Source organism: Haliaeetus leucocephalus, unplaced genomic scaffold, assembly GCF_000737465.1.
Source record: "Haliaeetus leucocephalus isolate CR32 unplaced genomic scaffold, Haliaeetus_leucocephalus-4.0 Scaffold722, whole genome shotgun sequence".
In the NCBI taxonomy this organism is placed as follows: domain Eukaryota; kingdom Metazoa; phylum Chordata; class Aves; order Accipitriformes; family Accipitridae; genus Haliaeetus; species Haliaeetus leucocephalus.
Window position 1 is genome coordinate 5,069,258 of NW_010973158.1, and position 26,871 is coordinate 5,096,128.

At 38.1% G+C, this 26,871-nt stretch overlaps 1 protein-coding gene across 5 annotated transcripts in view; it reads right to left on the reverse strand.

Annotated features, from left to right (window-relative positions):
- Positions 1-26,538, reverse strand: part of GPBP1 (GC-rich promoter binding protein 1) — a 56,207-nt gene extending 29,669 nt beyond the window's left edge. For 3 of the 5 annotated variants that reach the window (XM_010580558.1, XM_010580557.1, XM_010580559.1), the window contains exons 1-5: positions 25,252-26,538; positions 24,382-24,449; positions 3,098-3,221; positions 2,347-2,570; positions 1,622-1,688 (exon numbers count right to left, since the gene is read on the reverse strand). In XM_010580558.1, coding sequence (XP_010578860.1) covers positions 1,622-1,688; positions 2,347-2,570; positions 3,098-3,221; positions 24,382-24,449; positions 25,252-25,369 — 601 coding nt within the window. In that variant the 5' untranslated portion in view covers positions 25,370-26,538. Of the gene's footprint in view, positions 1-1,621; positions 1,689-2,346; positions 2,571-3,097; positions 3,222-8,550; positions 8,671-24,381; positions 24,450-25,251 lie in introns of all 5 variants that reach the window. The other 2 variants (XM_010580561.1, XM_010580560.1) reach the window with 1 other exon arrangement.
- Between the last annotated feature and the right edge of the window lie 333 nt (positions 26,539-26,871).

Below are 26,871 nucleotides of genomic sequence, written 5' to 3' on the forward strand. Positions count from 1 at the left end.
AAAAGCATAACTGACTTTAGCTTTGTTTAGCAAGTAAATGTTACAAAACATTTGTGATAACTGTATACTTAGCTCTCATTAAACTTTACGAAAGACTTTTCATAATACTTGCACACTGCCATCACTCATACACAAAGTAAAATGGAATCTAACAGAAGCATACATTGTTAACAGGCATTAGGAAAAGGATGGTTACATTCCTCCTGTCCTGATTATTGTTTGCTTTAAAAGGGAATAATAACAGCCGTAATTTCCGTTTTTCAATTACAAACCAAAATTTGCAATAGCAGAGCTGTAATAAAGTAAGATACCAAGCTGTAGCTGTAACAAGCCATTGCACTGTAGCTTACAGGTTGGACTAGATGATCTTTAAAGGTCCCTTCCGAACCAAACCATCCTGTGATTTTATGTAGCTAGCAGAACTGTTCTTTCCTGTGCTTGTGAAGAATGATATCCAGAAAACCTGGAAAGCTTTCCCTCCTTCAGTTTAAACTGAGCCACATCATGCAGCAGCCATAGCTAGAGTGCTGCAAAGGTTGTGAAACATTCAAATTGCTATGTAATTTTTTTCCCAACTTGCTTAGGAAAGAATTTAGTTATTTTTGCTCTTTTATTGAAAGATAACTGTACTTCCTGACTTTCACATGAAAGCTGCTAAACACACAAAACTGGAAAGCAGTCCAATTATTTAGGCTCCTGCAAAAGTTCTTAGCAATTAGATATTTATATTGAGGGGCTGGCCTACATCTAGTGTTACCTAAGAGTGCAAAACGTACTGGGGAAGTATGAGAAATAGAACCAGCAAATTAAAGTACCATTTAAAATGAGCAACAAGTTTCAGATCTCAGTCTTAGCAACAGTTTAAGTAGTAGCTTTTATGCTTAATTAAAGTTATTTCTTCATAAAGAGAAAGGTTCTTATTTTGAGTAAGTTTATTACTTTACAATCTGTGCGGTCTAAAGCTGCCATCTTCTTAAGGGTGAACAATTGACTTCATAAAGCCCACAGAATTGTAAAGTGGTAGCCAAATTTAATCAGGTAGATAAGAGAAAACAATCCCAAACTACAGTTCAGTTCAAGGCCTGCTCTCAGGATTGGATTTGTTACAAGTAATTCATAAGCAAGACCAACAGCTTAAGACATTTGCTTCCAGGAAGAGACCTTAGACCTCTGCAAGCTAACCTGCTCTTCCCAGTCCTCACAGGTTTCTCTTCAAACTCTTCCAACAGCTCTAATCAGTCAGAAGCATTCTTTTACAAAATCTTCAGCTAGCAATCACATCACTAGTTTAGGTTACCCACCTTTATTGCACTTCCTCTTGAAAATAAAGATGAAGATAAATTCTTGACATCCTTACAAAAAAGATGTATACTTATTCTGGAAAAGAATCCTAGCTGTGGCTGCATCTACGGACCAACAGATTGACATTCAAATAGAAGTGTTACCTCTCTAACAATAAGATACCTACATTGTAATAATATTGAAGTTTCCTCAATCTCAACCTATACCTTTATAATTTAAATCTATACCTTTATAATTCTAAAAAAATTCCTATGTTTCAAATAAAACAACTTCAGATCTCCACTACATTTTTTACATTTAAAAAATCAGAAATACTCACCCCACACACCTGCAGCTAAAGATTTATTCTGGTTTGGTTCCCTCTCATATTCAGGGTTCAAAGACGGCTGAAAGATAGTTTTATCATTATTAAAAAAATAAGACTTGAATTCTGGGACCAATGAAATAAAGAATCACAATAATATCAGCAGTATGATCTCTGCTGTCAAAGTTTTTTAAATGGAGACAGACTAGACACTTCCCCTGTGACCCAAATAGGTCAAGGCTCACTTGTTGCTCTTCTCCAATAAAACATCTCAGACAGCAGTCAATAGCATTACATGAACTGTCTAGAGAAAACAAAAACCAGCGATGTATAGTTCTTCAAACACGAAGCTCACCCTTCCTCTCACATTCTACAATTCTAGGTTGAAGCATGGGATCTCAAAGGGCCATTGGCAGGAAGATCACTTTGTTAGTACTTCAGATTTCCAATAAGGTAACTGTGTAGAATTTAATACATACACATACCACAGCAAACTGGAACACAGTTGTAGTTTCACTTAAACACTTAAGTGACAATAATAAACATATAATGATAAAAACTGTATATAAAAGGAGAAACAAGCTAGTGGGCAAATGACTAACACCCTCTGACCTATGGGAAGGGTGATCCCTTATATGATGATCTTAAACTCATGAAATCTCATGAAGCAGCTTGTAATAGACAAAATGGCACTCGCAGAAACAATGAAACCTTGTTTATTATAGTTACAATTAACTTACAAAATCCTCAGCTTCAAACTGTTTGGGTACTTCCTTGTCTTCATTTTTCCCAGTTTCATTACCAGGTACATTGTTTTCATGCAGTCCATGGCCTTTTCCACAGTGGAAAGCACTGGCACGAGCACGGGAACCTCCACCATGGTATCCCCCACGATGGTTTATATTTTCTGTACAATTTCTGCCTTGTGAACGCCAACCATTCCTCTCTTTTCTCCAAAAATGTCCTTAGATTTTTAAATTTTAAAGAAATGCAATTAGAAACAATTTTAAAAGAATATTCTATTTTTGTAAAGTTCTTAGAGAAGTTAAGTCAGCAGCTTTATACTCTGGGATGCAATAGCATAGTAAATTTAAGTTTCCATTCACATAAGCAGCAGGGAAAAAAAATCTTACAAAACAGTGCCAGACAAAGAGGCTAGTAGTCCAACATTAAGACAAGTCAACCTCCTTTTCTAGCTGCTCATTTATATGTTGTTGGCTAGAATATTAACACTTTTACTATTCTTAAGAGAGAAATACACCTGGCAACTTTCAAAGACTTTCAACACTACTTTCACCAGCCCCTGGTCATCATATCCTCTCCCAGAAGATTTGTCTTTCCATTACCTCTATTTTACTACAGAATAAGAATTTAGTAGTATAGTAGTGGTACCATAGTAGAGCTATTATCATCAGAGTTCTTTTCTAGCTGGAGAGCTACAAAGCAACAGTGTAAACATATTCAAAATGTTCCATGAAAGCTAAATTATACCTCCATTAGGCCGTCCAATGTTAGGATCAAACCCATCTGAAGAGTTGTGTCTTCTGCGATTCGCTTCATAATGATTCTCTGCCCACGAAAAATTTTCAGAATGTTTCTCAAAGTTCAGTGATGACTGTAAATGAGCACAAGTGGTAGACCTGAGATATCTGATTAATAACAAAGCTGAATTATCAGAACTGTAACATGCACATTACTCATGGTATATACAATTCATTTATAAAATGACTTTGAATGACAGACAATGCAGCAGTCCTCAAGTATGCATATCTTCAGAACTGTGTCACCATCTCCCAGGCTAGCAAAGTAGAAGCTGTATCTTCTGGTCCAGGACACTGAAAGAGCACTGAGGACCATGCTTGTGACACAAGGTAAAAAACCCAAGTGTCTATTTTGTTTTGGCAGCAGAACAGAGCACAAGTGACAAGTGTTGCAGCGGAGGAAAAATAAAAAAAGGTAAGAAAGGACAGGAGATCACAGTGTGGAAGGCAGAAAAGAAGTCTGGGATCTTGATTTGGGTGTTTGGAGACTACACATGTGCATTCCATAGAAAGCAAGGAGTAACTTCCACTGGACGCAGCTGTAGCCAAAAAAGGGCCAATTTTATTAGTCTTGCCATTATAACTTTAATAAGACAAATGCAACTGGTTATGAAATACAAATAAAACCTAAAGTCAAAAGGGTACAGATTCACAAATATACTTCAAATTACCAGCTTACAAATAGGCACTCTAGAAATTTTAAAGAAATAAATCTTTAATATGTCAGTAGAAAGTACTTTATAAACTAAAACCTTATATCAAGAACAGCACTCAGAAATAAAAATACTTCCTGACTAGAACTCATACCTAAGGGAATTAAACCAAAAAAGATCATGTCTTACTGCAGCTGTCTTCCCTATTCCTTCTATCTGGCTTTACTATTTTAACACTGTAACATTTCTTTTGCTGTTACATGTTAAAAATTCAAGAATACGTTTTCACTCTGCAATAGTGCTTAGCCTTACTGTTCTTCACACTACAGGTCTCCTCAGTGAGCCACAGCAAAGGGCTGTGTTACCCAACACCTCCCTGCCGCGCAGCCAGCCTTTGATGCAAATGAAGCAAAGCCCCCTTCCCTCTCAGCAGACTTACTGTGCGCGTATATATGTCCGTTGTATTGCACATGTACAAGAGATCCAACACCTCCCAGGGCCACAAGAGCTACAAATGCATAAATGCACAGCTGTGTGGAAATGGACTGTGTCATCAAATTAAGCCTACTGATTCCAGGGAGTATCAACTCTACTGCACTCGAAGTATCAACTTTGCTGCCTGAAGTCCACTCTCCCTCCAGACTGAGTAACATTCAGGAAAAAAAGTACAGTAGTAATGGTGTACGTCTGAAAATGAAAGCCCCAAGTTTTTTTCAACAGTTATTATCCACTAACATCTATTCAAGTTATACTAATATTTAAAGTACTCCACTGATCAATGGGGGGGGGGGGAGAATATCACAGTAATAGATTTAACTACTTTGGAAAACATGTTGGAGAAAATTATTTCCTCCTTCCCATGTTCCCTGCCGCTGCAAGAGAATCACAGACAGAAAATTATACCCAAGTTCTACTGACAATGCCCCAGCAGAACTCAAGGTGCTGTTCAAAACTCACTGCTTAAAATTCAAACTCAAGTAAGCAAGAGATATGTTTAAAATACAAAGCATGTATTTCCAAACCATACAAAAGTCAAATGAAAAGGAATTGCCCTTTCAATTTGAGACCTAGGAAGTGAATTACTTCTTGACAAACTTGGAAAGAAGAAACCAAAAACCACAAGAAACTATCAAAAGGTCTAGGTGGTTAAAAAATTATCATAATGAATCTCAATATTTAAGTAAAAAATAAATCCTTATAAACAAATTTTGACTAAGCTGCCAAAAATTTCAGAAAGATCCAGATCTGTTGATCATAGATGAAATTTTAGAAGATAGTTTCATGTATTCACATTTACATATGACAGCCTTCTAACATTGCCTTTGGAGTTTGACTTTAATTTTTTTGTATGAACTTTGAAGAATAATCACATTTTCACAAAGTATAACTGACAGCATTTTATATATAATGTTTGAGTTGTATGTGATACAATGAATCTAAAATCTCTAAATTGTGTGCAAATATCATGCAGTTTGCATTTTCCCCACATGATGGAGGCATCAGTCTATCAAGCCTCTTGTAGCAGAGATGACAGTAAACTTTGTAATCAACAGGAAATCTATTGGCAGTTTCTGGAAGTTGAGAAGTTATTTGACTAGGTTTAGCCAGCCAAGAAAGAAAGCAAGCAACACAGATTTTTGAACTATAAGAAGTAGTCTTATTGTTTAACATGAAGCAAAAGTAAGCTTGCAAAAACTGAGTTTACCAGTCTGTCTGCAATCTCCCCATACAAGTTTTACAACAATCCTTTACGAAAAGTTTCATCCATATCCCAAAATGGCTTCACTGTTCACAACAACTTCCCATTTCCATCTACCCAACTGCAATACTGCACTGACGCAAATAGAGTAGTTCCAGACCTGAATGAGAGCTACTGAGCAATGGATACCCAGCTATTTAAGTTGGCTTTGCTACATAAGTGACAGGGAGATGATATAAAAGCCTATACTTAAGAGGAAATCATCAGCAATAGGTGAGATGGATTTCAGTCAAGCTGTAATCTATATCAGTGACAATAAGAAAGCTCATTCACAATTCCAGCTTCATGGCATCAGGTTTTTCAGTGCTAGCCTTTACCTATATTTGGAAAAGCCTTGGCTACCCAGGATCAGGGGGGGAAAGAAAGCTCCTAAAGATGCAATTCCTAAAAGTGCCTCTTCACGGAAATAGAAACTGACTAGGCAGAGTTCAGTTTCTCCTTCTCAAGTCTAAATGTTGTTGATACCATAGCCTCACCCCAGCTCCATTCTGCATGAAACATGAGACACCCCACCTTCCTCACCCCATCCTTCCTCTTCATCTCCATCCCTCTTATCTGCTCTTCCCTTCAGCTGTTTTGTGGGAAATGGGAATCAGAAATAAAAATCTATTCTAGGCAACAGAGGGGACAGGGAGTGTCATGGTTTAACCCCAGCCAGCAACTAAGCACCACGCAGCCGCTCACTCAATTCCTCTCCCACCCAGCGGGATGGGGGAGAAAATCGGAAAAAAGAAGTAAAACTTGTGGGTTTAGATAAGAACGGTCCAACAGAATATAAAAAGAAGAAACTAATAATGATAGTGATAACACTAATAAAGTGACAGCAGTAATGCTAAAAGGATTGGAATGTACAAATGATGCACAGTGCAATTGCTCTCCACCAGCCGATTGACATCCACTTAGTCCCAGAGCAGCGATCCCCCCGCCCCTCCCTCCCCCCAGTTCATATATTAGATGTGACGTCCCATGGTATGGAATACAGCGTTGGCCGGTTTGGGTCAGCTGCCCTGGCTCTGTCCTGTGCCAACTTCTTGTGCCCCTCCAGCTTTCTCGCTGGCTGGGCATGAGAAGCTGAAAAATCCTTGACTAAACATTACTTAGCAACAACTGAGATCATCAGTGTTAACAACATTCTTCTCATACTGAACTCGAAACATAGCACTGTACCAGCTACTAGGAAGACAATTAACTCTATCCCAGCTGAAACCAGGACAGGGAGCCACAACATTTGAGACCTGTCTTGTAGAGGAATGACAGGACAAGCCTTATTCTGTAATCTAAGAATTACTACACATCAGGTAGGACCAGAAAGACTTTGCAAGTGTTTAATACCAAACATGCTATATATTACAGAATGCTGATCATTAAGAGAGGCCGTAACACAAGGGAATAAGCTGCATTTCAAACAATGATGCACAAAGACTATAATGGAGAAAGCAGACAGCTACAGAGATTTTAAGACATGCAAGAAAGTCTATCTAAACTCCTTGAGGCAGAGAATCATGAAAGAGAACAGGATCCACAACATATGTTTACAATGAAATTTCCCACAATCCAGGATGAGGTGACAAATACAACCCATACCTCAGACATATTCAAGTGGTACTGGAGTAGTTCTGAAACATACTTTTATCCTGCTATATTGACACTTTGAGCATGCAGGTAAGCTCTTCCAGGAGGTTCCTGAAATATGTGGTGAAGACTGTTTTGTAATTGTGACACCATATTAAAGTAAGCTCTGATTACTCTTCAATTGAAAATGTATTAAATTGGAAAAACAGATCCAAAAAGTTGAATATATCAGAAGTCAAGTAGAATAAAAACAAACAGATCACAGGAACCATCCTGCAACAGATAGGCCTGATGTTCCCAGAACAGCAACTGAGAGTTGCTGACAGACTGTAATAAACAAAGAAGCTAGGTAGGTCAGTGTAGAAGAAAGATAAATAGAGCAATGTGAATAAGGACATTCAACTACTTGACTAAAAAAATGCATGTGTGTGTGTGTAGACATATATAAGCAAAGCAATGGGAACACAACTAATACTGATGGCTAACTGTGCATTTAACAATAGCACAAGCCTATTTCTGTAAGTTTATAAAGGCTAACATTTTCCATGGACATGAAAGACAGCAGGAAACTTACACAAATACATTAAAGTAAGGCAATGCCACTCTCATAGCTGCAAGATATAGATACCGCATTCAAAAGATTATCATGAAGCAGACAGATCTACAAATAGGGAAATAGATCACAGGAGTTTGAATACCCAGTGCTGCCTCTGCATTCATACAAATTGAAAAGAGTAGAAGGATAGGCCAGAAAAAAAGAAACATATATGAGACAGACATATTCACTACTTCCTATTATTTACGAGTATTTACAAATCCTAACGATTCAGAGATTGCTATTTCCTGTTTCCAAGCTAACTGTCCTATTGTATAGAGTAACAGTCTAGATGAAACAACCACAGTGAAGATGCACAACTATTTGAAAGTGCCACACTCCACCAGTAGTAACAGGCATCCCACCAGCAACTGAATAGCCATTTCAGAAGGTCTATTTCAAAAGCATTCTATCAACCAAGTGATCAAAAAAAAAAAAAATAATAACAGTTCTGTAAAATGTATAAGATGCAGAGAGAAATCAGAAGCAAGAACATCAAGCACGTGCCTCTGTCTTGGTACTTCTAGCACAAAATGCAATAATTCATTTTAAACTCCTGATGAAAGCAATCTTAATACAACAGCAGCTCTGATAATACAGCCAAGCACATGCTTCTTTCCATGAACTCAGCTGCTCAAGCAAAAAACTCTACTGGAGGTATGAGCTTGACAACCACAGTACAACTACTTAAATCACAACAAGACTAGCTAGATATCATCTGTTATCACCCTATTCATAGATTTGCATTTTTACTACAATTGAGGTTATGACATTTAGACTGCTCTAATGAGAGTGCCTGTTCAAAACAAAAACAAAGAACATACTCTTGTTGATGATGGTGGAGTAGGAAAATTAAGCCAGGCTGGAGCAAAGTCATGCTGCGCCATTTAGGTCCAGTCTCTCCAAATCAATGAAACAAGGTTTCAGCACCTCATGGCAAGTCCCTGTAATTGGAAAAAGAAGAAATGAATACTTCTCAGATGCTTATGTTACAAGAGGATTACACTTATGGTGTTTTGATCATTATTTCCCTTCTGTGTTCTGGTATCATTTTCTCAACAGATCTGGTTTAGAATCTAACTATCCTCATCTCATTTACAGCATCACATTTGTGCTTTTATTACCAAAGTGTCACACTAATCAAATATATCACAGCTATAATGAAAATACAACTGTAACATACCTTCCTTTACTTCCTCTTACAAATGGGATGAAGCATCTTGCACAAGGACTGATCCAGAAAGCTGTGCCAAAATTAGCTTGTTGAAATACTTTCTGGTACTATCTAGAATGGATTTCAGGAGCTATTTCATTAGCTTCCTAGAAGAAGCTGGTTTTATTAATTATTCCCTGAAAGTTAGTCTCAAATGCCATATTAAGGCTCCTTATGAAAAAACTAGATGCTCCGGGCCACCACAAACCCCATATTATGTCTAGATTCAGTGAAAAGAGAGTCTACGTGTTCAGAAACAGTGTCAAAATCCAGTAAAATTCTCTAGTTTGAAAATGGGCTAGAGAAAGTAATGGCTTAAGATTAAAACCCAAGAATACGTTTCCTACCCCACACTCTCCCCACAGGTAGGAAAACATCTCTCAATAAGCAAAAGAATGCAAGAAAATGTGAACTATATTACCCGAAGCTGAACTATAGCACAGAAAGGAAAATGGATGAAACATTGCCTGAATCATAAGGGTATCTGAATTATGCTCTGCAGCTAGACACTGCAAAATCATCAGTGATTCAAAAAGATTTTAAGTATGATATACACACTATTAGAAATTCAGCTAGTGAAAGCATAATAAACACCCACATTCATTTCATAGGGAGACCCAAATAAAAGTGTATTCCACATCTCTGCACAACAGAGTGCAGATCTGTTAGTCAGCATAGACATAGTTCACTAATCTAAGGTTGCTGCAACATGAGTAAGTATTAGTAAGAGCTGTGGAATCTGAACTTGATAACTGATAATTATTGTTGTATTCTGGCCTGAACCAGGCTGTTGCAGACTTCCAGTGACAGATGAGAATGTTCCAGCTTCTAAAAGGAAGTCGAACGGATTTGTAAGCATTAAACTGCACTTAGTTGAGCTGATGGTTTCTTTTTATGCTGTGAGCTCATACTTAGGTTTTTTGGTACCTCTGCTATCAGAGGTAAAACTCTAAGGTAAGATGCACAAAGTCTACTATCATTAAATAGAGACAAGTTTAAAGGTATGTCACACCCAAATAGCTTGCTGAAGTCATCCAAAACTATCTTCTAAATTAACCTCAACAAAAATTCCAGAGAAATTTTCTGAAGAACCCAATTATTTCAGACTACTAAAAAACAAGTGAAAGAAGTTCTAATGAATCACAGAACTATCCAAAAAATGGCTTCTCTTTCTAACAGGAACCTAGTTCACTTTTAGTGATTAATCATGTTCAGCAATGACATAGAAACAGAAAAGGGTGTATGTTTACAGATGAACCAATACAAGACATGCTAAATTAAGAAACAGCAAATTAAATGTGAGCAGACTGCAGCAAGAAAAAAAATATTTTTCTCCTTCCCACAGGCACAGTTCTCATCTCCAAGCAGGAGAATCATGAAATCTTTAGAAAGGATCAAGACAGGTATTAATACTGGAAGATCAGCACAACCACAACAACAAAATCTTCAGACCAAGGCACTTACAGTCTGAAAAACAAAGGGAGAGATTAAGTTTATACTGAGTAAGAACATAACAAAGGATCCAAGAAGTATTACCAAGTTATTGGTAAATCAGCTATTAGGTATGGGACAACAAAGGCACTAACAATGTGATTTCTTAATAAATTCATCTGTTTTTAAAAAACTAGTCAAGCTTCCTAACACTACTGCTTATACAACTGCCATGAAAAGAGTTTACTCATAACTCACTAACATCCCTACCTTTTGCACAAAAATCAAGGGCTCAGGCGAGATTTGGTGATCATCAAGTATCTGAGGACTGGAAAGGTGGGTTTTTTTACAGAGCTCTGTCCACAGCTCACTGATACTGGGTGTATATTTCTTCCTGCAAAAATTATTCTAGAAGCAGATTCAGGTCTTCCTCATATTCTCAGTTCTTCAACTAAATGCTCTAAAAAGGTTTTTCATAGTGCTGCTCTGTCAGATGAGTCCATCCCTTTCCTACAAAGGGGTATAGTGAAGTGGTAAACACAGACACGTGGGCCAAAACTACACAATAGTCAGAGTGCAAAGTCAGCAGCAGAATATCGGTAAATTTCAATAAACCCATAAAACAAAAACCTCTTTCAGGCCTAATTCTTCCAGCTAGTTTTGATAAAAGAAGAACAGTAAAAAAAGCACAGATATATTTTTAGAACACTACCTGACTGGGTTTTACACTTAAAGACTACCAAGAAAAGCAACTGTTGAGGATATTGACCTCCACACCACCAGAGTCAAGAAAACACTTTCTCTCATCTGCTTGTACATATTATTGGTCTGGCAATTAGACATGGGAAAATCAAGTATTTTCATTATTAAACCTTACTAACTTTCAATAGGCACAAACACCCTAGCCATAATTAAATTGGGAAACAAAGAACAGATCGGGAAAGGACAAATATTAACATATTTTTAAAAACTGTATTTTAGCATATATAGCCTACCCAGCTTTAAGGTGGCAACTCCATGTTCTACCTTCATAAATACTCTTACAGATGCTAACTTTCTGACGTTGCCAAGAAGTTTGTCCTAGAATGTATTTTAATATAAAAACATTTTCATTACAAGCACAAACTCCATTTTGAGGATCTGGCAAATATTCAATAGCTCTAGGATATTCTTCATTCTCAGAAGCTATTTTTGGTAAATTAAAAACAGATCACAAAAAGTGAGAATGGGATGTCAGCAAGACCAATCTGCTGCCACATGCAGGATTTACTATGCTCAAACCCTTCGTGATCAGCTAGGTTGCCAAACACCAGTTTGTTCCTTGCTTACTTTCCAGCTTAAGCTAGGTCAACAACTTAGACTACCATGTTATTCTGCAACATGTCCTATCACTAGAAAGGTTCCTTCTACCAGGTCTGACCTTAGTCTTTTTTTCCTGCTAGTCAAGTCCATTACCTAAGCTATCCCCAGCAGTCAGAGACATTTCTGCATTCTGCGTCCTCCAAAGCACTTGCAACCTCTATTCAGATTTGTACTATCTATAGATTTAACAACCATACGCTCTATTTCATGATGGAAGTTATCAATAAAAATACTGAAGAGACTTCTTTAGAAATGTACTTGACACAGCCTTCCAGCCTGACATCAAACAAGAGCTGCCTTTACAAAGACTGAAGAGCCACTAAGGCAAATAGGTAACATTGATCCGCAACATACTTTAGAAGAACACTTCTGCCTTTCAGAAACATAGGACCACTTTTAAAATAATAAATATTTTTAAAAACCAAAACAAACAAACAAAAAAATTAAAGTATTTGAATAGAATGGAAGTCAGTAGTATGCATCCATACAAGCATTTACAAGAAACTGCTTTAATTATACTGACAGACAGGAAGAACCCATTTGTCTGCTAGCAAGCCTTCTCTTAGGTACACATCACACAATAGATCAACTGCTGTTCACTAACACTGATAAAACAGCTGTTGTACTCCCAGCATTAATACAGCTATCAGAAGTAAGGTTACTGAGGTATACCACAGATCGGAACACAATTCCACTGCTTTCAGAAACTCTCTTGGTAACAAAAGAGTAGGCCCAAAATTTATCACTGGGTGTTTAAGTCACCATTCCCTAGCAGCACAAATTCAAAATATATACACCATTCTTTAACCAAAGTGTCATAAAAGCTAACTTGGCTCAGGTTGTCTATTACTGAAGCAGAGCTACACAATTCTAGAAAGGTAAGAAAGATACTGAAATATTGCTACCCTCACTCATGCTATTAACACTCAAATGCATTTACGTTTCTTTAATCAGACTGGTCAAAATATTCATTCTCATCTCAGCAATAGCCTCTAGTGTCTGATTCAAGTACTGTATAGTGACTTCAGAAAGTCTTCCAAAGACCATAAATTTATATAAAATTTATGTGTTTTGCTGTGTTGTGGATAGTAGAATAGTTTACAGCAAAGAAAAAAACACTGTTAAATGTTACTTCTTGTGGGGGATCAGAGACAAACCTGTAAAGCATTTTGTTTCAGGTAACTTGCAATAATTATTCCAATACCCAATTACATAAAATTTAATTCTATAGTTTTGTGAAGTATGATCTTCAATAATAACGTAGTGAATGCCAAGGAATAATGAACAGCTGGTTCCAAGTGATGTACAGTGAAGAGATTTGTCATAAACGTAACTCAGACATCCACTCTGACACACATTAGCAGCTGAAGTAAGAACACTGCACCACGTATGCTTAACCAACATGCAAAAAAGGTTGGGATGGTGTTTTTTATAGTTGAGTCAATAAGGTCCTTTTGTGACAGAAACTGTTTTTCACCAGTGTTAAAGCAGCTGGAAACACTACTTTTTAAACAAACTTATTTGTGTCAGCTGAAGAGCATTCAGGAAAATTTAATATATTACCTTTGTTTTAGAAAAAGAAACAACGTGCTGAGAAAAGGGAAGCAGAAAGCCACTGCGTGAATCAGGAGCCAAGACATCTGTGAAAAGGCTAAGAAAAAACACCTAGAGTCAACTCCCAAAACTCCGCAAAAAACAAAAATTGAACTCAAACAACTATCATTAGTTTAGCTTGTGCTTACCAAATTAAATGAAGAAATCAAATATTAAACAGTATAGACTATTTTCCCTTGTCCTGGTTTCCGATAGGATAGAGTTAATTTTCTTCTCAGTAGCTGGTACAGTGTGTTTTGGATTTGCTGTGAGAATAATGTTGATAACACACTGATGTTTTAGTTGTTCCTAAGTAGCACTGATCCTAAGTTATGGATTTTTCAGTTTACCATGCTCTGCCAGCACACAGGTACACAAGAAGCTAGGAGGGAGCATGGCCAGGACAGCTGACCCAAACTAGCCAGAAGAATATTCCATGCCATAGAACATCATTCTCAGTATAGGAACTGGGGGGAGTTGGCCAGGAGGTGTGGATCACTGCTCAGGCATCAGTCAGCGGGTGGCGGGCAACTGCACTGTGCATCACTTGTCTTTCCTTGGGGTTTATTTATTTATTATATTCCTTTTTCATTATCAGTATTGTTATCATATTCTATTATTATTATTGTTAGTATACTATTTTATTTTACTTTAAGTATTAAATCGTTCTTATCTCAATTCATGAGTTTTACTTCTTTTTTCCCCAATTTTTCTCCCCATCCTACTGGGAGGGGGGAGTGAGAGAGCAGCTGTGTGCTGCCTACTTGCTAGCTGGGTTTAAACCATGACATCCCTGCACTACTACATTCTTCTCTCTTAAATAATCACAGAAAAAGATACAAGTAAAATCACACTTAGAATAACAGCACAGAATTCTAAAATTTTACTTGGTGTAAAATGAACTATTTCGGTGATCAGGGACAAGAAAAGTCTTAAGAAAACTACTTGGCTTGCTTTGCCTCACAAAATGAGGACCTAGGATGTATTTAAACAGTGGTTATAGATAACTGAAAGAGTAAATTCCACCAAGAAGAGAGATGACTTAATCCAAAACACTGTAAGAATCACAAGAAGATACCAACCATAGTAGATTTAGGCTGGACACAGAGTCCTGAAGATCAGAAGAACAAGATTCTGGAACAACTTTAAGACTTAAGACAAATACTTGAACCTGTCAATTTCTATTATGGTCTAAGTCAGAAACTAATAATTGCAACTGAAAAGTTTAATGTGTAGCATAACATTGTAATAATTAATCCACTTTTTCCCATCTTAGGTGGTAACTGATGAGAACACTGTCCTCCCCAGCAAGTTTTTTCCCCCTCTCTCCCCTGCTACTTGAAATCAATATAGTGTTTAAAAACCAAACTTTTTAAGCATGAAGACCACACACTACAACCAAAGTATAAATCAAATCCTTTTTTTTTTCCTGCAATAACACAGATAGAATTCAATATGGTGCAAAAGCAGAAAACACCCCGTATTCATGAACTTTCAGATTAGCTTACTTCCAGACTACTTTAGCAAAGTGCTTCTTCAAGCTTTATCTTATATTACAATTTTCACATTACCTGCAATCTTTAGTTCACTATTGCTGGGACAAAATATGGAATCACCAAATTGACTAACATTTAAGTTTTGTTTTCAAAGCTTGTTTGTAAGCTAAAAACCCGCATGCAGTCAGCACATAAAACAGGGGCATGAAATATATAGATCAAGGAGATCCAGTTGAACAAACTATCCAAAACAGTGTTCTGGAATACATCTCGGGTTTAGCAAACATAGTTTCTCGCATTTTAATAAAATTTGCATAATTTCTTGCACTAAAAATAGTTTATTTTAAAATCTCCCCCCCCGCCCAGCCCCATGTTCACCAGGGGGGTAGGGGATGGGGGGTGGAGAGGGAGGCTCACTCTCATACCATTTGTCCTAAATTAGGGACTCCTGCCACCACAACTGTGTAGGTTACAGATTTCACCCTCCTTCACTCCAGAACAATTTCACCAAATAGCCAGGCTGGCAATACATGGCAGTAGTTTCTAATCACTAGTGAAGCATGAGAGCATTACAGGCTAAGCATAGTCCAGAACCCTAGCAAGCATCTATTAGTCCAGCTTGTATCTCTGTGTAGCACATCAAAAATAAAATACAGTGCAGTCACATACCAGACTCATAACAGACAGAGTAACTGCAGAGTGACTACAGACAGAATCAGGTGCATTTATTAACTCACTTAGCTGCAGCGCCAAACCAGGAAGCAGTCATGCTGCCAAAAGTGATGGAGCAAAAGGATAAGGCAAGAAGGCAGACCTAGACTTTTATTTTCCATGCCAGGCATCTATAAAATGCTTGAAACAATTAGACCTGACAAAGCTTTAAAATTAAAAAAAAAAGTCTCCAACTCAAACACTGGAATACTTATGATCTAACCTTACTTCTTTCATATATTAGAAATGCATATGATGTCTCCTGCACTGCTCCTGCTAACACAGTGGAATGACCGTAATTTCCTTTACAAATGTCTTCAACCTAGCCTTAAACATATCAAGAAAACAAAGGCTACTGAGGTCTGGAATAAACTGGTTACACAAAAAATAATTTAAGTGAACACTCCTGCTCCCTTATAAAGACAATCTTTTATCCAGAATTTCTTCTCGCATCACTTCCATTCATCAAATCTTTCCAGCATCAGAAATCCTCTCTCTATTTGTCTACTTACACAACACTAAAAATAGCCAGACAGTATCTCTGGAAGTGCATAATACTCTTCAGAAGTTGGAAAAGGTGATTCCCATGAGAATTCATCTCAAGGGAATCTCCGCACTGCCTGTGTAAGTGGACAAGAGAGCCCACAGATGGCAGGGGAGGGAGGCAGAGGGATGGGGTGGGAAAGAAATTATCTTTTGGGATGTTGCAAGGGCAAAGAGCAGAGCAAGCAGATGTAATCAAAGCATTCTGAATTTTAGTTCCATGTTTTGTTTTCTATAAACAAGTTAAATAAGAACAAATGAGCCTGACTATTAAAGTACAGAATCTTGAATGGGCTGTGGCCTATAAGGTAATATGCATGCTGTGATTTTTTTGAAACTATTTTCATTATTTGGCTTAAATAGCTCTAACTAGAGGAAATGCATTTAGTGCCGCATTTTTAATATATTTAGCTATAAACACTGTAACAATTTTGCAACTCATAAGACTCAAGTGTAAAAACATGTAACTCTACCTTTTATTTTCCCAGTTCCACACCCATTGCAGATTACAGGAGGAATGTCTCAACAACACAACTCTTCAATTTATCACAGACAAGGTTATGAACTTTAAGCATCACTTTGTAACAAAGCATTGCTACCTTGTACCATTCTTCTAAGGGCATACTGTCTACTTGTCCCAACACTTTGTAGTCCCATCAATAGCATTAACACAGATAGTGTCTCCCTCACTGTTTTCACTTTCACAGTATTTTACATGAGAAAAATATGAGCTTGATGCCTTACCAATTTTAAATCTGGAAAGTATCTTCTGAAAATTAAATTATAATATCCAGAGAATGTTCTGAAAGACTGAGAACCAACTTGCACTTCCTTAGAAGATCAAGAAGAGTATCAGCCTCTCCCTGTAAGAAAGATGCTCCAATCCCTTAATCATCTTTGTGGTCCTTTGCTGAACTCGGTCCACTAAGTCCACATCTTTCCTGTACCAGGGAGCCTATAATGGTGTCGTCGTTTAACCCCAGCCAGCAACTAAGCACCACGCAGCCGCTCACGCACTCCCCCCCATCCAGTGGGATGGGGGAGAAAATCGGGAAAAAGAAGTAAAACTCCTGGGTTGAGATAAGAACGGTTTAATAGAACAGAAAAGAAGAAACTAATAATGATAACACTAATAAAATGACAACAGTAGTAACAAAAGGATTGGAATGTACAAATGATGCGCAGGGCAGTTGCTCACCACCCGCCGACTGACACCCAGCCAGTCCCCGAGCGGCGATTCCCTGCCCCCCCTTCCCAGTTCCTAAACTAGATGGGACGCCCCATGGTACGGAATACACTGTTGGCCAGTTTGGTTCAGGTGCCCTGGCTGGGCATGAGAAGCTGAAAAATCCTTGACTATAGTCTAAACACTACTGAGCAACAACTGAAAACATCAGTGTTATGAACATTCTTCTCATACTGAACTCAAAACATAGCACTGTACCAGCTACTAGGAAGACAGCTAACTACATCCCAGCTGAAACCAGGACAAATGGGATACAGGGCTCCACATGTGGCCTCACCAGGGCTGAGTAGAGGAAAAAGACAAGCTCCCCTCAACCTGTTGGCAACACTCTTCCTAACACAGCCCAGGGAGATGTTGGCCTTATTTGTTATGAGGATGCATTGCTGGCTCATGGTTGGCCTGCTGACCAACAGAACCCCCAGGTCCTTCCCTGCAGTGCTGCTTACCAGCTAGTCAGCCCCCAGGATGTACTGGCATATGCAGCTACAACTCCCCACAGGCAGGACTTTGCATTTTCCCTTTGCTGAATGTCATGAGGGTCCTCTGTCCAGTTCTCCGTCCTGTCCAGGATCCTCTGAACAGCAGCACAAACATCCAGTGTTATCAGCCACTCCTCCCCATTTTGTATCATGTGCAAATTTGCTGAGGGTGAACTCTGCCTCATTGTCCAGGACTTCAATGAAGATGTTAAATAGTACAAGCTCCACTACTGAACCCTGGGGTACAATAATGGCTTCCTCCAAATGGCCTTTGTGTCACTGATCACAACCTTGACCAGCTGGGCCTGGCCATTCAGCCAGTTTTTGATACACCTCATCATTCTCTCCTCTACACATACTTTGTCAGCTTCTCTATGAGGATGTCATGGAAGATGTCCATGACGTCAAAAGCCTTACTGAAGTCAAGATAAACACCACCCATTGCTCTCTGTTCATCTACCAGGCTAGTCACCTCATTGTAGAGGCCTATTAGCTTGGTTAAGCATGATTTCCCCTTCATAAAGCCATTCTGATGGCTTCCACTCACCTTCCTGTCCTTCAAGTGTTTGGAAATGGTTTCCAGGATTAGTTGCTGTACCACCTTCCTGTGGACTGAAGTGAGGCTGAGCAGCCTGCAGCTCCCTGGCTCCTCCCTTCTTACCCTTCTTGATGACAGGATTAACATTTGCTCTCTTCTAGTACTCAAAAGACTCTCTCAATGACTGTGAGACCTCTCAAAGATAATAAGGAATGGCCTTGCAATGACATCATCCAGCTCCCTCTGCACTCATGGGAGCACCCTGTCAAACCCCATGGATTTAAGTGTATCCTATTTAAGTGTTCCCTAACCTGATCGTTTCTCCAGGGAGGAGAAAAAAGCACAGCAGAACTTTAAGATGACAAGGACATGAGATCAGAGACAGTCCCCACCCAACTTCAAGGGCATGTTGTCTAACTTGTCTAACAAGTATTTAGCTGGCAGAGGAAAGACAGTCCCACTGGTGTTGAAGAGATCAAGCTTCAGGGAGGTCTCTTCAAGTGTACAAAACAAAAATACTTCCCTAGCCCAGAAAGCTGTCTTCAGTATTTAAGACAGGTTTCATTACTGTTGGCAAGATACATTTGGTAACACTATTTGCCTGAACTACCAGAATAAATAAAAACAGCTTTGCTTTTTCATAATGTCCCAACACAAAGAAACAGATAAAAATGGTGACATCAATATAATAAGGAAAAGGCTGGTCAGCTTAATAGTAAAATAGCCAAACCACCTACAATCTAAAAATGTAGTTTACTAAAAGATTGTTATGCATTTGGCATCTTACCATTTGGGTTTACCATTAATAAATACATCCAATTTAAATGGAGCTGACCAAAATTTAATAGGAGAAACAAATTTTAAAATAATGCTAAAAACTTGGGAAAAAAAAAAAAGACAGCTAAACCCATCTCACTAGAAGCTAGAAACAAGGAAAAATAGTTCTGCATTTTCAGCTTCTATACTTCTCATGCTCTGTGAATAGCCTGTGTTACTTTTACAGGAAGCAGTTTCCAGGACACCGGGTATTTCAGAGACTGCCAGAAGATGATTAAAATAAACGCAATATAAACTCAAACAGCTAGGAATACTTGAAGATTGTGAGTGAAGTAGCAAAGTTATTAACAGGAAAAAAAATAAATAAATAAGGAAGCTTCAAGACATGAAGTCCCAAAGTTAGAAGGCACGTATGCATTCAGATTTCTTGATGCTCCCTGAAGACCAGTTTAGAAATTCAACCTATTGATTTTCATAGAGAAACCCATGAACAGAATAAATGTTAAAAGCATATATGCATATTCATAGTTTTCAGGAAAGTCTAAGATGAGCATGTACGCATATCTAAGTGGCACATACCTATGATCTTTTAGCTGATACCTCACAGATTACTATTACCATAAGTACAGCACACCACAAACTACATGTGGGAACCTTAACTCCACCCCTCAGCTACACACTTGTATGAAAACCCACCCTCACCTTGTCACCATAATTTTTAGTATAATATTTATAAATGGGCTAAAAGAATGTTGTAAGCCATCAGAATTGAAGTATACTATAGTGTTGTTATAACAATAGAAAAAATAAACAGTTATACACTATTCAGTGTCTCAAGTTTGTTACTACTGCTGCTGCTTTGCTTCCTTGGTAATGAGCTACAGCAAGTATATCAAATCCTTATTAAGTCAGGAAGACAAACGAAGCATGTATATGAATTTCAGAAGGGTCCAATAAGCAAGTCTGTATGACATCTTAAAAAAGAGTGACGATCTAATACAAAGTGAAAGGCAGCACACAATTTTCTAAGAGGGAATTAAAAATTAATGTTTACTATCAGAGATATACCAAACACCAACTGTACTGCATTTCATAACAACAAAAAGAGAAAGCTATTTGCCAAGGGTTTTGTTGTTTTTTTTTCTGAAGAAGCATCATCAGCCAGCAAAGTTCTAACTAAAACAGAGCAACTCCAGAATAAATGAGCTACAGAATAAATTGACCCTTCAAGTCTCCCATCTTGGGCCAGCTTCAAATGCTTATTTCACCTATTTAGCATCAGCCATAGAAAAACTAAAATGTTTTGCCTGAATTAGGCAAGGAAACTAGACACACAAGTCCCAGCCATCAGACTACAGAGTCTCTCTTCTTCATAAGCAGAAACATTCAGGGTTTCTCTCAAACTAAGCAGGCCTTTCAAATAATCCACTCCATCAAAAGTTTTTCATTCTACCACAAGACACATTGTCTTTTAAACAAAAAAATTTCTTCTGATAACAGATCCTTTCTTGTTATCTCTAGTCAAGAACAGCACTAATTTGAAGTTGACAAGTGCAAGCTTTAAACACTTTTGTTTAAACCCTATATATCTCAATTTTCATTCGCCTTTTAAAGACACAACTTATTAGAGATCTTCCTTACTCTGTGATTCATTTAGTTTGAACAGAGTAAAATAATCTAATTTCAAGTTATTTTGCTAGCCAAAATTTGCATGTTAGTAAAACAGAAAATAATATTCAAACCCTAACACAAGCTTTATGGTGTTTTTGAAAATGGAAGCATTTCTACTGATCATAAATTGCTGCAAAAGCATGACAACTACTTGAACTGAAGACTATTTATTTCCTTTCTTTTCTCTCCATGTAAATGCACAGCCACAATAACAGAATAAGCTTAAAACTCTACAACTAACCTCTTAATACTTTGAAGGGAAAGTGTGCATGTGTTCCCCCCGCTACATTTCAGTGTAGAAGAGGTTTTACAGACATGTAATTTACAAACAATGTTAAGTTTGGGTATGGTAATTCTCTCAAGTTCTTTGGTTTTCTAAAATTTATTGTCAAAGACTCACACCTCCAATAAAAGGAAAGGGAGCTGAACCTTTAAAGGTCTTCTATCCCACTGGTTCAACAGACATTAACATGTTCTGAACAATTCAGCTGAAGCCTCTTCTTTCTTAACCGTGCTAGTGCAGAGCAGGTAATATCTCCTGGTTTTGTCTCGCTGTCCCCACCATCCAATACAGAACTGTTATGATGAGTATTCTAGCACTGGACAACAAGGAAGAATAGAAGAAAATACCCATACTTTTTTTTAATTTACCTTCTTGCCTCATCTTTTAAGAAGAAGTATGACAACTAAGGCTTCCTGCAGAACACTGAGGAAGGAGTGAGGTCCTCTGCCAAATCTTCCAAAAGTCTTATGACATGCCTAGGTATGAGAAGTGTATGGAGTCAAACTGTAACGGTCAATTTTTTAACCATTTAAAGCCAACACATTCTCTAGTACAGCCACAGCCCTAAAACCTAGTTTTAGAGTGACTTAACAAAACAAACAAACAAACAAAAATAACGAAAACCCACCTTCATTTCTACTTAGAGCTTGAGTTCCTTATGTGAGGATGAATCAACTAAAGCACACTTTGTTTTGCATAAGGATCTATAATGTCAGCAAACTTGAGGGTACACTGGTGTTCTAAAAATCCCAACCACTGCTCTTTAACGTATAGTCCTCTTTCTATATATAGATACGGTTCACAAGCAACAGGGTTTATATCACTTCTGTGAATCAAGTATTAATGTCACACAATAAAAACATCTTTTAGGAAAAGTTTTAGAAACAGTCAAAGTTAATGAGAGAGCTTTGAATAACTTAATCATCATTTTTATCCAAAAAAGTTTTTCCTTCTTGCACTGTACCAAAACATAAATTAAAAAAAAAAAAACTAAAACCAAAAAACCAAAACCTATTACGTAACACAGAATAACTTCATATTTGAAGGTAAACTACAACCAGGTTCCTTCTGCTTGAAACCCTACACACTTGCAGTACCATTTAGCAGAAAGCTAGATAAATGCTAACCTCCTGCCCTTTGCAAGGTTCAAAGTCCAAAAGCTGAAGTGTTAGCGCAATAACATCACCACCCCATTCAGCATACATTATGTAACAAAATCACCAGGAATTCTCTTGTACTTTGGAGTCTTCACAAGGATCTGAAGGAAAAGCAGTTGAAACAGGTAGCAGTTTTGACATATCCTGAACATATAAAGCACTAAAAACAATTCTGTGTATTTCAGATGCTTCCCTGACTATGTTTACCCAAAATATGAAAGGAGATGATTATGGAAGAGTTGATAGCACCACATAGGGCATTATCATCAGTTACTGTGTAATACTACTGCTCAAACACACACAGTAACAAAAGCCAAAACAAAAACCATGCCAAGTCTCATTCAAGTTCGTTTCTAATAAGGTCAGCAAACAGTTCTCCTTGCAGGACAGAATTTACACCTAGTACTAAAAAAATAAATATAAGCAACTTCCCCAGAAATTATTAATGAACTATGACTGTCACACTGTTTTATCCACACATTTTAAAGAGAAGAATCTCATTAGAATGGAGGGGGGGGGGGGGGGGGAGCATAAAGTACATTAACTTGTGAAGTACTAACAAAGCTAAATATCTACACAATTTACCTATATCACTTTACAGATGTAATTCCACTTAAGCTTTGTTGCTAGTTTAAACTCTGCTTACTCTTAAAAGGTTCCACCAACAGTTTTTTCACACAGCACAGCAGCCTACACCATTCAAGACAATTTCTCAATACAAATGTACCCAGTTTAGGATTCTACCCGAATAAACGCATCAGTAAAAGAGCCAAGCTGCTGACAGTTATTCCAGTACAAGAGCTATGGTTACATCAAGCCTTAAGTACAAGCTCTTGGGGGCAAGGACCTTATCTTCATAGTTGTCTGCAAACCACTTAACAGACTGTCAGCACTATACAAATGAAAACCTAAAGAAAGCATTAAAGTGGACCAGCATGCTAGACATTTTCTCCCCAGTGGGCCTCACCCAAGTATGAATTTTCCTTAGGGTACAAGGGTACAGCTGGAAAACACACCTGAATCCTTGTCAAATACATTTGCATGCAAGTAAGAACAACTGCACTTCCCAAGTGCAAACACAGTGAAAAGAAAAAGAATTATCCTACCAGCAGACAGAGAGATGTAAAGACAGAATTAATGTAATGAAGTTAAAAAGCAAACTCTTCAAAACATCCAGAAGGGAAAGAGTCCAGATAAAGATGTCACCCAAAATAGTAAGTGGGGGATTGCAGCTCCTTGATTTCAGCGAGACCATCTTGTCAAGAGGTAAAAGTATCTCACAGCACTGCAAGTTAATAGCTTGAAAAAAGAGACACATCACTTTTCCTACAAGTTAAGAAGGAAGTACTTGTATTACTATTGTTTATGACCATACAACAGACAAAAATCAAATGAAATGGCCTGAACTCTTTCCATTTACCAAATGCTTTCAAACAAAACACAGATTAATACAAATAAAGGAATGAGGAAGATCATTCTTCTCTGTTGGTTTGGTTCCTTCACATGTGGCTCAGTTCATACAGTGAATCCCCAGCCACATCGAGACTCTATGTAGAAGAGCCCACAAGCCACAGCCACAAGACATTACAGAAACAGCCTCCTATTCATGTTCCACATCTTCCATTTTTTCAAAACAACAAAACTGAAATAGAAGTTAAAATAACAAAACAGCAAGGCCATCCAAATAAAGCAAAATACTCAAGTGAGATCAACTTTCAGATACTTACAAGACAACACACAGAATAGAACTACTTCAGTGAGCCTGAGAATTTAAAAAACTTATTTAGATGCAAGTCTTTCATTTGTGGTCAAAATAACAAGTTACAGGGGAAAAAACACTGTAGTAATCTTTAGATACAGTTTCACATGCTTAACTTAACTTTTTCTACAAGGCTTTAACACAAGCCATCTTGCCAAACATCTCTGCATTGCCCTTAGAGAAAAACTTTTTTTTTTTCATTAGCACACTACTACTAATACTTCAGTACTGCAGAAGCTCTGAAAATGTTTTTAAAAGGTGGCTGCTATAGTAAATATGTCACCTTTACCAGACACTCAGTTTACAGTCTACCCAATAAGGCTTTAATTATTTAAAGCTTTATGAATAATCAGGGTGGGGTAGGGGGGAGAGAACATAAGTAAAATTACCACTGACTTTTGAATTAAGTTGTTCTGTCCATCTTAATTTTCTTTGAGGCAGTAGCAATTCAGCTGAATACAAATCTACAAAAACATAGTATAAACATATTAGTTTCAACATTTAAACTATATCTCTCTTCAGAAACATTTAACCATTATCGGAGGAAGAGGACAGCAATAAATCTAAAAATAACACACAAAATTAGTTAGTTCACCACTAAATTTTGTTTTAAATCCTTCCAAAAAGGTGAAGGTTTTTTGTAATGTCATACTTGCAAACCAGTCAGACTCATTCATTCTCATTCCAGAATAGGAAATTACTCTGAACCCAACCTTAAAATAACAACACATTAAAAAGCCAGTTTGCACAGGCAGTAGACTAGTTTTTGGTAAAAAATATCTGGCTTCCATAAGTGACAAAGAACAGTGGAAGGAAATTAAAAAAAAAAAAACCAGACAAAAAAAACCACCCTACATTGCAAGTACTTTCATGCTGCAAAAACATCTAAAACAAATGGAAAGATTGAGATGTGCAAGCCATCCAGCAGACCTGTTCAATAATTATAACAGCTCATTGTTGAGATTACAACATCAACGTGAAGGTTAAGTTACCAAAGGATTCAGTCTAGATGTACCTATTTTTTAAACTCCCAGGAAAATCACACTCCTACCTGCACATTTCTCTTTATACATTTATTCTTCAAATTCTTAAAGAATTATTCCATTAATTATTAAAAACAGCAAGTAAAAATTAGTTTCTGCAAGCTCATTTCAACATTCTCAAAAAAACAACCACCTCAAGGCAGTAGATGTTACTGGTTTAACCACTCTACTGATAAAATGTATATTCAACTGTAAGTTGATTTATGAACACTACACCACTTACCTAATCCAAGAGGACCGCACAAGGTGTTAGTACTGTGTGATTTATATTTTTCCAGTTTGTTTTCCTTGAGATAATATCCAGAGTTCTTGTTGATACTACATTCGTAGCTGTTTGACATAGATTTGACCTCACAGAAATCGGCTACCGATCCTTCTTGCTTACAGATTCCACAAGGCTACTTCCAAGATTTGCCAACTCTCTGTCTTAAAAAGCTTTTTTTTTCTCTGACAAGTTCTTCTCTTGTCTATTCCACGGACATATCACTATAAGAAGCATCAGCTCCAGGTGAAATAAATACACTTTTTACACCACAAACTGTGAAGCCAAAAATCCAAATTTCACATCTGAACTCTGGAACATTTCCTAGCTTCGGGTAACAGAGGCATTTGTAAACAACAGCTATCTGGATACCTCCATACTGCTTATTGGCAACAACATTTTTCAACAAAAATATTAAATAAAACATAAAAGAAAAAATGATAAACAAACATCTATTAGATTCTTCATTTAGAAAATAGGTCTCACTGCAAAATGACAGAAGGCTATGTCAGAAAATCTAAAAAATAAGATAAGGGGAAAAATACCTGCCATGAAACTTTTCAGCAATGTCTACACAGTGACTCAGGCTGCATTTAACCTGGAGCCAGTTAACAAAACTGGTTATGTCTATGACTCAGATGGAATGTTGCCTAGAAGAAAGAAGTATCTAACAGTAAGAAAGCACTTTATTTTGGCAGCTGAAGTATTCAGAACTTGGTAAGTTTAGCCATGTATCCATGCCATGTGGACAAAAGCGTCCAAGGGTGAGGTGCTCGGCACTGCCACAAAGAAAAAGCTTGCGGCTTCAAACTTCCAATTCACTTCTCAGATGCCTACTGATTGTTTCAGAAGCCTTTTCAGGACGAAGCACTTGGACAAATAATCCCAGAACCGTGTCCGGTATTTCTCCCCTTTCACAAGAAGCAACTGCTGCAGGTCGGTTTCCACCTTTTTTCCTCCCTACCAGCCGAAGCAAAAGGCTGCAAACATCCAGGATCCTCTCCCTCTGTAATCCAAACTGCCTACGGTAAAAAGAACCAGAACAATCAGTCTTCCCTTTCGAAATCCGAACTGGCGTTAGACAAACACATAAACCTGAGTCTTAAAAAGCAAACACACATGCAACCAGGGAACCGAACGCGAGTACAGAACCCTCGGCTAAACCTCCGCTCGAATCCAGGAGAAAGCAGCAGGCACGTTTATCGGAGAACGCAGCCTAGAGCGAAAACGTTCTCCTGCCTCTCATCCCCGAGAAGGAAAAAAAAAAAAAAAAAAAAAAAGAAAAAAAAGAAAAAAAGGCGGGGGAGGGGGGGCGAAGAAAGGGGCATTTCTCATTTTATTGGAGAGGACGAACAGGTCTGCAGAGAGCACCGGGAGGGAGGCGCTGACCTGGGCCGGGGACACCGAGCGGAAGCGCAGAAGGAGCCGCCGGGGGAAGCCCCAGCCCGCCCCGGGGGAAGCCTCGCCTCGCCGCTCCGCGCCCGCCGAGCGCGCGGGCAGACCCCCCCCAGCTCCCCGGCCACGACCGGCCTTTTGTCGCGGCGCCGCGGCGGGCACCGGGGAGGGCTCCGCCGGCCCGCG